This window comes from Talpa europaea, assembly GCF_964194135.1.
Source record: "Talpa europaea genome assembly, chromosome: 7".
NCBI lineage: Eukaryota > Metazoa > Chordata > Mammalia > Eulipotyphla > Talpidae > Talpa > Talpa europaea.
In genome coordinates, this window is record NC_140074.1 from 32,240,868 (window position 1) to 32,255,363 (window position 14,496).

General features: G+C 41.4%; 1 protein-coding gene across 1 annotated transcript in view; it reads left to right on the forward strand.

The window, feature by feature from the left end:
• GLDC (glycine decarboxylase) overlaps positions 1–14,496 on the forward strand; it is a gene marked incomplete at both ends in the record, with an annotated part of 77,936 nt that overhangs the window by 50,964 nt on the left and 12,476 nt on the right. The window contains 6 exons of the mRNA XM_084237774.1: positions 2,664–2,739; positions 7,181–7,183; positions 7,952–8,077; positions 9,445–9,594; positions 10,749–10,861; positions 12,326–12,467. Coding sequence (XP_084093900.1) covers positions 2,664–2,739; positions 7,181–7,183; positions 7,952–8,077; positions 9,445–9,594; positions 10,749–10,861; positions 12,326–12,467 — 610 coding nt within the window. The remainder of the gene's footprint in view (positions 1–2,663; positions 2,740–7,180; positions 7,184–7,951; positions 8,078–9,444; positions 9,595–10,748; positions 10,862–12,325; positions 12,468–14,496) is intronic.

The window sequence follows — 14,496 nt, forward strand, 5'->3', positions numbered from 1 at the left end:
CGATCCCTCCCAATAAATGGACAGTATGACATTTATGTTGGTTGCCTGGGCTGGGGGGCAGAAATGGATTTTGAACAAATTTACTGAATATTTATTAGTGACTCCCTATAGAGTATTATTCCGTCCTGTGAGAGGTTTCACACCCTACACTCTAGTTGAGATTAAGTCAGGCACAGAGTCAACATGAGATCTATAATAATTTTTAATGTAAAGTGCATGTATAGGATGCTATTATCAGAAGGATGAGTAGAATAAAATACTGTGAGTTTGAAGGAGGCTAGAGCTATTCACTCACTCTTTCAATCTAGCCAGCAGTTGGTATTTATTGAAAATCCTCATGTCTGTGTTCTTGGCATAGAGAATACAATGTTGATCATAAAATGTAAAATTTCTGCATTCAGAGAAGTATAAATATTGATAAGACCCAGGATGTGTGAAAAGCAAGAGGAGGAACTTTCCAAGTAAAGGATCATCTAGTGCAAAAACCCTAAGTCAGGAATTGCCTTGATATGTTTCAGGGAAGAAAGAAGGCCTGGGTGGCCAGACGGTACTTAGCAGGAATTAAAAATAGAATAATGGCAGGAGACATAGGTATTAGATATGGGGCAGAAGCCACAGATCATGTAGGCATTTTAAGGCCATGGTCAGCAGATGAATTTTTAACTTTTAGAAAGACTTTAAAGAAGTGGAACTTAAGTTGTGATGAGCTGATGAATATATGGGATTTGGGATATGGAAATAAGTGGGATTTGGCTGGTGGGAGGGCAATATGGGGTTAGACCAGATTGAAGACTGTCGAAGTGCTGATTCAAATGCTGTGTTAACCCATCCAAGCAAGTGCCTGAAACTGGTCAGGGTTGCTGCCTGACTGGGACCACATTAATGCTGTTGTTATCTCCATTTTAAAGAGAACACAGGCACAGGGATACTAAGTAAACACAGGTGTAAGTAGTTTGCATATTCGTTTTCTGTTCTCAAAATAAGGAACATCAAATGAGCTAGAACTTGTTTCTCAAAAACCAAGTGTAGGGTAAGTGAAACAGTATCAGGCTTTTCTGCCCTCCCACCATCAGGACTGATGATGGATCCCTGCAGTAGGATATGGGCATATGTAGATGGGATTCACCTGGGCTGAGAGACTGGGCTTATAAGGGTAGCGTCACAGAGACACCAGAAGAAGCAGAGTAGAGCAGAAGAGCAGAGAAGCAGAGAGAACAAGAAAGAAGGCAGGAGAGCCTAGAAAGAGTGAAGACTTGCTGGGGGCTGGGAGGCCTGCCAGCCTCCCTGCTCCCCAGAACCTCTTCCTGCTGTGTACCCAGTAAAATACCAATAAAAGCCTGAAAAGCTACTGAGGGCCCCAGGACTCCTCCTTTACCCCGTTTGCTTGGATCGTAGAGATCCTGCACTGACCCTTCCTGCCCTTACACCATGGAAAGACTAGTGCTCAGCTCCTTCCCTGAAAGAGAGCAGACTGCTGCAGTGTGAATGATAAAGAAGTAGGTGCCCAGATTTTGCAGTTGTGGGCCTTATATTATGTGCAGCTTGTTCTATCAGTCAGACAAGCGTTCTGTGAAGGAATAACTAGTATAGTCTCCAGCCTCAATCCTTGAGAAGCACAGTGTGCTCAGAAGAGCAACTCTGCTTACAAGGGAAATGCCAGAGTCCTTGACAGAGGCCCACTTCCACCCAGTGAATCTGTATGTCACTGTTGGTTGTTGGTCACCTAAAAGGCCAGAAAAACTCTGAACTCAGTTTTTTATGTGCAAAATGGGGGTCATGATAGTTACCTAAACTTTTTGCCTATTTTCACTCGATGCATAGGATCTGGGAAATAGGAACACATAATCAGTGGAGCGGCTTATACTTGTTATTTACCTTGTCTAGTCTTTTCTATTGCTTCATGCTGTGGAAGTCACCACTTTCCTTTTCTTTATCCAGTTAAACTCTAACCCCAACATCCCCATGTCCTTCCCTATTCTTTGTTCTGTCCTTATGCTGAACCCTCAATCATCAATTCTGTTGTCTCCTCCACCAAACCATAAATATTTCTACACTAGTTGCAAACATATCTAATCCCAATGATTTTGTCCTAACAATCTTTCAAAATAAAATTTCAAATGTTCAACCTTAAGCTTTTAGTTTACAAAGGAAAGAAAATCTATCTAATTTATTCTTGAACCTTACACCTCTAGAGTACGATCAGAATCTTACCAGGTGACCAGAAGAGATAAACACTAAAGCCATGGGGCCTTCCACAAAGTCAAATGATGGTATAATTTTTTGAAATGGAGGACATTTCAAATGGGATTGAAAAACCTATTACTCACTTTCCTTTCCTTCCTGCGCATGAGTACTGAGAACACTAAGTAATAGTCTATGATCCACTCAGCATTGCTCACTGGAATGTTAGTCATTAAGTGTTCTCTCAAAGAAGAGTCTTCACTGACTGTTCTAATGGGTATGGCTAGCCTCCAGCAGCCACGTGCATGCAGAGCCTGCTAAAGCCAACCCGAGACTGCCGGGAACGGGACCACATTAGAACGCATAGTTCCTTTGTGAAGTCACACGTTGGCGAACACTTGGCCTAAACCTGAAGATTATTGAATGAGTAAGTGAAAGCAAAGAGCCCCAAAGTCCTGATCTTTCTCATCTTATCTTTGCAGCGGAGCCCAGGGGGAATATGCTGGGCTGGCGACCATCAGAGCTTACTTTGATGGGAAAGGAGAGAGACACAGAACAGTAAGTATGGATGAGGGGCTCTCACTCACCACAAGGTGGCAGTGGGTCCAGCCATAGTCCTTCTATTCTGGGGACAATCCCATCAAGCCATCTTGAAAGCAGCTGAGGGAACATAGAATCATTAAACAAATTTCTGTGACTTGACTTTTATAATCCAAGATATCTCACAGCATCATTTTAAGGGAAAACATTCGGAGATAAAAGGCTTTTGTTCAAACCTACTGTGTAAAATTCAGCCAGTCTCCCTAGGGAGCAAAGGGAGGAAGGGGCAGGGCTGTTGCCATTCTAAGCCTCTCCTTGGATCAGTCCCCCTCATTCTGGCCAAAGGGTAGAGACTGAGCTTTTAATTCTTAACTCCTACTGTGCCTAAGCACGGCTCTTGTCATATGTACATTCAAAAATATTTACTGAATTAGTAGATTTCCCTACTATATGATTGTCAGCTAAAGCAACAAAAGACATGGAGCAGAGTTGCCAGTTACGCTTTGTTGCTTGCTTTGGCTATGAGAGTTTAGTCTCCAGGTCCCAAACTGTTCCTGGGGACCCAATGGGCTCCCGCAGGTACTAATGGGCTTGGTGGGGTACTATTGATCCCTAGAGGCAGTGCCTTTAGCAGTTGATGACAAAGGCTTCAAATTGTGGCTAAAGGCGATGTGTCTTCTTCGGGTCCACTTTCATGATGAGTGCTTATCTGGAATGTCCTCAGAGCCATGGAGGTGGAGTTCTTACAGGGAGATGGGAGAAAGTTTAGGAGCAGGACAAAAACCACTGCCTATACAGGAGTGTTAAAGAAAATGCTGTAGGTGCCTGGTGATTTTGGCTGCCCAAGTAAGTGGTGGGTAGGCCCAGTCTTCATCCATTTCTGGTTTTCTTACAAACTGGAAGATTATTTATGGCTAGTTGCTGGGATTTTGCAATGAAGAATTTAAAAATGGTTTCGCTTCCATTTCAAGAAAAGGAAGGAAAGAAAACATTTTCTTCATCCTCCCCTGGCTTATCCATTTGAATCCACAGGTGTGTTTTCTCAGGCCTTCTTCCTGGTCAGGGAATACAATTGATTTTCAAAGACCTTTGGAAAACTAGGCATTCATTAATTGAATAAATTATTGAGTACTAGCCACATACAAAGCCATGGGTGCCAGCTTAGAGAGAGAACAAGTGATAAATCAGGTAGTTCCTGACTTTCCAACTTTTGTTTTTTTTTTTACTTGGGTTTTCTAGTGGTTTTGAATTCTAAGGAAGGGTTATCTTGGAACTATAATTGTTTGGACCTCAGAATCTCAGCTCTTTCATAGTCAGAAAGGAAATACCAGAGCTCCAGTTGTCTGGTGAAAGTATATCAGATGACTGACATTAAAAATTCCCCTTTCTGGTTTTCCTTTGTGACTTCATAATGAGGCAGCTCCTGGAACGCCTTGTCCTTTAACCACAAGTTGTCTGGGGCTCCTGGGAGGGAACCTATAGTCCTGTGTGACCATCTCCACTTGGCTTTCCTAATCCCATCTCCCACCCCTGTTTTATCAGGAGAACTCTGAGATGCATGGTGGTGCTCTGTGGATGTATGGTAATGAGCTAATGACAAGGGGCTAGCTATAATTCAGATTCTGTCCACTCTGGGATACTTCCCCCATCATTATTTCCCATTTCTCTAGGCTGACACCATGAAGTAACTGTGAATACCCAAGAGCTAGGAACCAAACCAGAGAGGTCAAGGAGAAAGAATGGGAGACCTTGTAATCAAACCTAGGCAGAATTCTTCTGTTAATAAATTCTTTTTTGACTCCTTTTCCTTCTTTTTGTGTTTTTCCATCCTTTTTCTTCTCTGTCCCCTTGTGTACGACATTTTTTCTGGCACCATTGCCCACACCACTATCATGCCCATGCTGTTCTCCTTGAAATATCTTATGAAAGACTGTTCCTTTGTGAAGAATGGAGAGGTGCTGGCCCCTGCATTTTTGGAAAGGGAGGAAGAAGAGGCAGGGAAGGCCACCCAGACACTGAGGTTGCAGAAATATAGAACTCTTCAGAATGGAAATGTTGGCATCCTTTCCAGATTAAAGATTTTAATTAAAGCCAACTTTTTTTAGTTAGAGGAGAAGAAAATGACTTATTATCCAAATAATCAGGGAGGATTTTTCCACATCAGAGATGTCTGAGACAGCTGGTCCTGCACAATAGACTCTAATGGAATCCAGTAAAATATGTCTTTCTTTTAAAAAAAGGGAGTGTGGGGAAATCATGTGCTACAGAACCGCCTGGGTTCCTGATATTTCTCTTGTTCAAGCTGTCTTTGGAAGTCATTTTTACATTTCCTTTGAGGTTAAATGTCAGAGTTCCTAACGCAATCACCAAAGTTCTTGATTCACTAGTTTAATTTGGGAGAATACAAATGTATTCAATAAGCATTGTTATTAATTGCCATCATGGTCCTAAATACTTCATAATTAATAACTCAATTTTCTGGTGAAATATTAACTCAGGTCTTCTGGTCAGTGACTAACTTTCATAACAAAGGGAAAACACTGACCAAATCCCACCAAAAACACTCCCCAAAACTCTTGGGAATGTCTTTCTTCCAAACTGCTTGAGGCAAAGTAGTGGCCTTTGGTGGTTGGATTTTACCAATGAGAAGAAATTGATTTCCCTTATAAAGAAGCATTTCTCTTTAATCCTTCACTCATTTGGTAAGTGTTTAAGTATGATCTATGGTGGGTCTGTTCCAGGCACCTTGGGAAGAAACACAGAATCCTTTTACACTGGCATAAATATGCCAAAGTGATTTTTAATTTTAGATACTCCAAAGCCTGGAATCTGGGTCTTACTTCATGTCTCTTAACAACATGATTTTAAAGTGAGGTAATTTGCATCACAAAAAGCAATTAAAGTTTCTTTTTTTAAAAAAAAAAATATTTATTTATACAAGAACCAGGGTACAGGCCAGATGTGCGGGAGGGTGAGAGGATTCACCAGAGACAGAGCGGGGAACAGAACAGGCAGACTGATGAAATACACTGCTGAGGGGAGCAGCGGGCGCGACAGGAGAGGTCTACTTTGCCATGTGGGACCCTCGCCAGCTGGGAACGAACCGGCGCTGCAGAGGCTGCCAACAGCTTCACAGTGCTGCGCTCAACCACCTGCGCCACCAGGGGAGGCCCTAAAGTTTCTTAATACACATAGAAAACCAGAAATGGATAATAACAGCATAGAAACAAATCATTGGCAAAATCACTGAGACTTTTTCCCTCTCACAACTTTTATTAAGTAGTGCCTTAGTTTCCTATGGCTTTAACAAATATGAATAACAGATTATTACAAACAGTAACTTAAAACAATACCAATTTATTTTTATAGTTATGGAGGCCAGAGGTCTGAAATTGGTTTTACTCAGGTTAAGTCAAGGTATTGGCAGACCTAGTTCCTTCTGGAGGATCCATTGCAGAATGTTTCCTTGTCTTTCCTTGTTTCTAGAGGGCTTCTACATTCCTTGGCTTCTGCTGTCACTCCAACCTCTTGTTCAGTCATCACATCTCCTAATTCCTCTATGGTCAAATTTTCCTCTGCCTCCCTCTCATAAGAACAATCATAAATACATTTAGAACCTAACCTATCATCCAGGTTTCAAGATCCTATCCCAGGATCATTCATTTCCTGTCTCAAAATCCTCAATTCAATGACATATGGCCAAGTCCCTTTTGCCATAAAAAAGTAATATTATAGGTTCTGAATTAGGAAGAGTGATCTTTTGGGGGCCCATTATTCAGCATGTCACAGCATGGTTGACATTGTTGGCTTGAAAGTTTTTGTTTCAGCAGAAGTTCTTTGGTATGAATCCTTAATTTAGGCCTTTAAGAAAGATTTTATATTTATTTTTAATATTTGTTTTTCTCCTCCTTGATCAATTTTCTGCCCAGAAGGGATTCTTTTATTCAAAATATCCTTTTTTAGAATAAAAATACCTTGTGAGAAAGGACTTGTGATTCCAGCTCTAATCCTGAGAAATGAAAGGAAAAAATTTCAGTGCAAAAGGGAAGCATTTAAACAAGAAAGAAGGATTTAAGGACAGCACAGTATAGCTAGCATGAGTCCGGCAGCCATTTCAATAAGACACAAACCTTCCATCTCAGAAGAGTTACACAGTAATTCCATGTTTGCCTCTGGTTGCAGTTCTTTTTTTGTAGACATGCATTTTTCTTAAATGGACAACATTGGAAATTGTTGTAAGCTTAATTTTTTCCTTCTAAAGCCCATTTTTTTACCATAATCATCCATTTCTCTTCAAGAGATTGTATTATTGGTTCTGGGATTTTAAAAAATGATTATTTTCAGGGTGATTACTGCTTTTCTTTGTGGCTTTCTGTTGGGGCAAGTGAGGTACTTATCTATGGCAATGCATCTTCAAACCTAGCAGAGCATGTGTTCGCCTCTTTTTTCTTGATTGTAGGAGGTAATGAAGATGATTTAAATCTGAGAATTCTAACTTTGGACCCCGCGTCTACCATCCCCCAAAATTCAACATAATCTTTAAGCTGTAGCTTTGGTCCTAACTTTTGAGACACATTTTCCTGATATCTTCAATTGAAGCTGTAGCCCTTGCTCTGAGTTGCTATAGCACTTGCAGCCACAAATATAGAAGATAGAGTTGTCAATGAGTGAATTGTGTGATCAGATTTTGTGCTCCTTTTATGATTCTCATGGTAACTAACAATTTATTACACAGAATAAGCAACCTATAAATGATGACATAATTGGTGTATCAACACTAGGAGGCCTTGGAATATGTATGATAGGACCTTTCTTGGATCTCAGCTCAACCAAGCACTGAAACTGTAATGTGGGCATTTGAATCCTAGAGTTTAACTTCCAAGCTCATATTCTTGTAAGGTGCTTTTTACTTATTATAGCTGAGACAAGGATAGAATAAGCACGGCCCTACTTTTTGTATGTTTGGTATAGGAAGGAGAGTATTCATATTTTGATAGTCTTCAGGGAATAGCATTTGAGCATTCGAGTGGAAATTCCTGCTTTTGTGCATTGTTTTGTAATATAGTAATAAATTTTAGCAGATTTTAAGGCACTAGTGGTCATTTTAAAGTATGTGGCGCCTATTTAATTTGTGCTCCAAGCATGTTGTAGGACATTTCTGGCATTATGACTAGCCTGGTGATTTTTCTATCCTCCTTCCTTCATTACTTCATTTCATTACATTTCTAAGGTTTGCCTCATTCCGAAATCAGCACATGGGACCAATCCCGCAAGTGCCCACATGGCAGGCATGAAAATTCAGCCCGTGGAGGTGGATAAATACGGGAGTATTGATGCAGCTCACCTCAAGGCCATGGTAACTGTCCTGCACTCAGCAGATGGGAATTGTCTAGGGTGGAAAGAGATGGTGGGGATCAGGGACTGGATGGTTTAGATCACCATTGTCCTCTTTTGCATTTTATTGAAAAGGCTGCAATTCCTCCTCTGAATAGGTCTGGGGAAGATGGCGTAAAATCCGAAAACCTAGCCATGTCTATAAGAAAAATTAAAGCAACAGTCACATTTTTAGTTTAGAACAAAGCTGACCATAGTCTACTTTACTTTTCCCTTCACCAACCTGGAGAAGGTCCTTTAAATTGAAACTCCATTCTCTAATCTGTGCATGTGTAAAAAACAGAATGAATTATTCATAGTGGTGGTAAAGGTATTCCTTGCAGTACCTGCCTGCCTCTTTCTGCCCAACCTTCCCCCATTAATAATCAAACTGGCAGTCACAGTTCTTCTCAATCCTTGTGTGGGAATTAAAATATAAATATAGATTTTGCAAATGTCTGTGACTTTCCCAACCATTACCTGCTGAATTTCAGGCAGCTTCCTCCCTCCTTCCTGCAATACCAACCCCCACTCCTAACCTCCCAACCTCCAGGAAGAGGTTGCTTAGCAACCGTATCTGCTTTCCACTGGTGGACTGGAGGCTGCATCTTAAGTGGAAAGGAAATCAGTTGAATAGCAATGTGATTTTGTCAGGGTTATTAGGCACCAAGACAGAACTTCATATTACTGCCTTCAAAGGGAGGCTGAAACATAGACAATGCTGCTCATCTCGTCCATTCACCTCTACCCTTCCATGGCCCCACAAAGTTTCTACCAATGTATATTCGGGGTCAGAAGTTACAATTACAGTTGCTTGGATATTAGACATAACCTTTTTTCTTTTTTGCCATTTGCACATGAGCCTACTCTGATTTACTGGCCAAAAAAACCCAGAAAAATATCTTTTATATAAGCTTGTTTTCTGTCAAAAGGAAAAATAAGGGAGATTTTTTTCATCAGAGTAGATACACTCCATATGGGAATCTTACATTCTAATTTCAATGGAATGGGAAGGAAAAGGCATATGGGTGGATGCACAGAGTGAGATGAACTGTGTGAATAGACATGTCAGGGGAACAAAAAATACGTGAAATAATTTTTGAGACAACTTAAACCAAAGGGAAAACCACCTTAGAGAGTTGACCCAAAATATCTATAAGTCTCCTGAATAGTCTTTTTGCTCCTGACCACAGAACCTTAGCCTGAAGGGATCTCATTGTTGTCATGGTACTTTGAGAGAATTCCAGTAACGAAAGGTCATCTTCGTTAATCCTTTAAAATAACATGCAATGATCTGCCAATAAAGAAACATTTCTTCCCTTGTCTCCCTCTGCCTTTTCTATTCCATAGGTGGATAAACACAAAGAGAACCTTGCAGCAATCATGATTACGTATCCATCCACCAATGGAGTATTTGAAGAGAACATCAGCGAAGTGTGTGACCTGATCCACCAACACGGAGGACAGGTTTACCTAGACGGGGCAAATATGAACGCCCAGGTCGGCTCCTTTGCTTCCACTGAGAAAAAAAGATTTTTTTCCTCTTCTTGACAGTTGTCTTAAAACACAAAACTAAATTCAGAACTGAGACTTATTTTTTTTAATTGAACTTCAAAGAAAGTACTCCAGTTTCTCTGTGATGATAGATCCTAGAGAAGAACTTAGGGGGTACTGGAGAGGAGGTAAAAGTTTGAAGCTGGAGACAGGGATTGTCAGGGAGCGCAGTCTCACTGGGGGTGCTACAGACGAGGTCATCTGATTTCCTTCCTAAGGTAATTTAGACCCACATTTTGGCCTTTGGTGGATATTGATTTCCTATGGCCTTGGACAAAGCCATTAACCTGGCTGAAGCTTCATCAGTGTGAAACAACTGAATAGTTCTATCCCTGAAGGACTATCCCCATGTCAGTTTTGGAAAAAAGGGAGTCTGTGATGTGCACCTCTGAGGAAATGCTGTGGGGAGCCACTGGAGGAGAGGACAATCTTCTCTTGAGAGTCTTCTCTGCTTGTTGATTGATTTTTTTTTTTTAACCATTTCAGACTCTTTCTGCTTTTCTTTGCTTCTGTCTGATTCCTGGGACTCTCTATTGCTTCAGTATCATAAATTCTTTATCTTTGGCCACATTCAGAGTTAGTTCGAATGCTGGAGTGGCAAGAATGCTTCTGAAAGTTGTGGCTGGTTTCAGAAAGTCTTCAAGACAACTGTCAGCCTCACTTTGTTTCTCCCCATCAGCATCCTCTTGGGTGATCCTCCAGCTCCTTACATGAGTGTGTCCTGAGGGACCTGTGGGCTAAATGTGTGACACCCAAGGCTGGCCTCAGGGAAGGATAAAACTGCTGGGGTGAAATTGCCTATTTTTCTAGGGTATTTACTCTCTTCCCTCATAGGGATGGTAGTTAAGAATTGATGAATATTTAAACTTGTATTTTAAAATTTAAAGTAAACTAAATGGTCATTGATGTTTCTATAGAAACCACAAGTCACACAGCCTATGGGATGCCAGTTTTTTTCTGCAGAACTCAGTCAGTATTGAGGACATTTCTGTGAACACTCTGCCTGCTTTTCCTGTGAGGGGAGAGGCCATAGCTTGTTTGCCTATTTGGATCACCCTCTCAAGCATTTGACTTTTGTTTTGGTTCCTTCTCTGTGGCAGGTGGGACTCTGTCGTCCTGGAGACTTTGGGTCTGATGTCTCACACCTAAATCTTCACAAGACCTTCTGCATTCCTCATGGAGGAGGAGGCCCCGGCATGGGGCCCATTGGAGTGTGAGTTCTGCGATGCTGGCTTTAGGATGACTTTGGGGGTTGAGAATGAAAGATTGCCCCAAACTTGCTATTCTTCCCACTAAAGGTCTCCAGGTGTCAAGCTTACCTTTATATGTAATGTGCCTGTTAGGAGCTGCGTACGGAGCAGAGAAAGGGGTGTTTTAGGGTATACCAAAGAGGAATATACATAGATTTTGTAAAGCCCACTAAGCTTCTGACATACACAGACAACAGATTTATTAACAAAGTAATGTGAATAGGGAACTTTCCAGTGAATAGGGAACTTCACTGGAGCATTATGGATCAGAAATGGAATATTAGGATTTGGGGAGGAGCCTCTCAGCCTTTAACTTAGACTTTCAAGCAGCTTTTCTGTCTTTTTAAAAATCAGTTATGGTTACATTAAAAGTGGATTATATAACAACAGCAACAAAAATAACTCAAAGTAGAAAAGCGTTTTCCAGGCTCTGGGGGCCAGGAGGTTGGTGGGGAGAGGTTGGCAAAAGGGTTCAAACTTTCAACTCTAAGATGAATAAGGTCAGAGGATCTAGTGTATAACATGCTGACTATACTACTGATAACATTGATAAAATATTGATAACAATATATTGTCAATATCATATATTGATAAACTCTTATAAAATTGGAATTTGTTAAGAGAGTAGAACTTAAATGTTCTCACTTGCCCCCAAAGAAAAGTGAATGGATCTAAGATGTTGAACACCTTTCAGCATGAATTCTTATTATATCTGAGAAGTCAGAATAAGATTCAAGGAACATCTTCTAGCTGTTGACAACTTCTTATACTGTGAATTGATTGAATCATCTTGTGAAAATGGTGCTAGTCAGCTATTTTCTTAGCTTCTTCAGTCTTCCAAGAATGTGCCGAGCGATCAGTCTTCAGGATTTCTGGGAGCTTCACCTCCTTGCTTTGTTCTGCTTTTCTTTTTGATTATTATTAAAGTAAATGGAGGCACCCCAGTGCCTAAACTGTGGGGGATGCAGGGTGAATGACTTTTATCTTCCCTTGGTGGATGGGATGGACAGCCCCATGGGGTTTCTTCTTTCACTCACACTCTGTCCCTTAGATGCCTTGTGAAAGTATGAGGTGAGGCTAGAAAGGTGAGGGTGTAGGGCTGTATGTCCCCACATCTTGGAACCCATGATTTTACAAGCCAGTTATTTTCCGACCTTTTCCAAATCCTCCACCACAGCACTTGGTGCACCACTGGGACACTGCTGGCTAGTGATCCATGCTTCCAGAAGAGGAGGAGGAGGCAGGAAGGAACATTTCCTGAACATCTGCCCCTTAGCAGGTCTCCTGCCCTCCTTGATGTCATATCCCTTCCTCTGTCAGAGTTCCCCTGTTAGGAATGGAGTTTCCTGAGAGGGGCAAGCACTTGCTTGTTTGCTTGGAATGACTCTTTTTACATCTTCTGAATTTGCTCTGTTAAAAAAATATAGGAAGAAGCATCTTGCCCCTTTTCTGCCCGATCATCCCATCATTTCAGTAAAGACAAGTGAGCGTGCCTGGCCTGTGGGTACTGTCAGTGCTGCTCCATGGGGCTCCAGTTCCATCTTGCCCATTTCATGGGCTTATATTAAGGTGAGGCCTGTAAAAGTGTATTAAGTGTGTGTGTGGGGGGGGTGGGGGGGTGAGGGGTAGGGAGAGGTAGGGAGGTTGAGGGACATGGCGGGGGATCTAACGTGTCAGTGGGGAACCAAGACTGCAGACATTCTTCTTGACTTCAGTGTGAAGACATCCATGATCTGAGATGTGACTCAGTAAATATTGATGATGATTTGGTTGGAATAAATGTGATAGGGATCAGCTAAAATTCATTTAATGCCTGTGTCACTGCTGTTTCATTTGTGTTCTCACAGCGAGTTTAACATCAGAGAAACTGACATACCAGATATGTTTTTCCAGACAAAGTTCCATGAGTCATGTGGATGTTCTAGCCACGTCATTTGGTTTCCTGTAGGGTTTATAGGGCCTCTTGCAAGTGAAAGACAGTGCACATAGTAGTTATTGCACTTGGTTGAGATCCTGAGATGAGTTTTAGGAGCACCTCTTACTTCCCTTTATATTTCTTGGGGACCTGGGGATAAGATGAAAAGTAAGGGAAATTTAATTATAGGGTGGAATCCCAAAGTTTTTGGCTCTGTAGGTCCTGTGGAGTTGTATTTCTCAGAGGTAATTAGGCTTTGTAAGAGAACAGGCTTCCTTGCTTTGTCTTTCTTCAAGAAACAGTAAGGCAAGAGTTTATTTTGTACAACTCCTGTTCAAACTGTCCTGCCCACCTCCTGGGCTGACAAGACTGTGCTCTGGATAGGAACAGTTCTTCCTCTCACTAATTAAAGCAGCCTTCACAAAACAGCTTCCCTCATTATAGGTGGTGGCTTCTGGTGAAACAATCCCCAAAACTCAGCTCTACAGATCGTACTGGAGGGTTCTGTGGGGCTAGCTGTTATTCTCCAACAGTATGATATTTATGTTTCTTTTTCTGGAAAGCTGAAACAATAATTCTGTGCCTTGGACACAAAAAACAGCTTTTTAAAATGATAATCAATTATTTTGCAAATAGTAATAACAAAAACAATCATAATAAGGTCTGCTTCCTTGCAAACCAAATTTAATTTCCAGCTCCCTTTGGGTCCCTAGGTCCCATAAACCTAGGTTATTTGTTATGGACTTACTTGGGTTGGAGATGATTTCCTACCTATAAAAAATAAATGCATCCAAAGCTAGTTTGGTGTGTGCCAGGAATACAGACAGAGCCTCAGTTTAAAAATGAAATAAATGGGGGTGGGTGTAGAAACGACACCTAAAGGGTGTTATACCTAATGATTAAACCAATATTAGCTCAATTTAAGAAATAATAAAGTAGGATTAAAAAAATTTCTTTTTTTGCGTAGAAGACTGGGGGGGTAGACCACAGGTGCAGGGGTGGGGGGTGGGCATGAAAGGATTCACCAGAGACAGAGTGGGGGGCAGAACAGGTGGATTTACTGAAATACACTGCTAAGGGGAACAGTGGGCAAGACAGGAGAGGTCTGCTGTGCCATGTGGGGTAGCTCCCTAGCTAGGGATCCAACAAACTCAGGCCTTAGAGATGATAGCACTGAGACTTAATCCCTAGGCTACCAGGGAGGCCAAAGTAGGATTTAGGTTGCCCCTGAGTGTTGGGCTGTTGTTACTTACCATCTGGACTCTAGAGCCTGTTCTTCCTTCCACATTGCATTTCATCTTGGACAAGTGCAAGTCCCCAAAGGACTGCTAGATTTACTCTGAGGGTCCCAGAGCTCTTCTGGCTTTACCACTAGGTCTCACTAGCTTCACAGGATCTAACTCTTACTCGAGCCAACCTTCTTTGATTAGCCTGGTAAATGTGTCCTCTCATTACTTTGAATTGCACTGTCCCTGCAGCTTTACCTGATATTTTCTTATTCTTTGTACTAGTTATATATTTAATATATATCAGGCCTCCATGTTATATTAAGTATTTGTGGGAAGCAAGTGGCAATATCATTGGTACAATCTTAATTTTTGTTCTTGGGTTAGTGATGCCATTCACCTATATAATCGCAGGGACCTATTTACTCCCATAAATGGATGACTGAAACTGACAGTT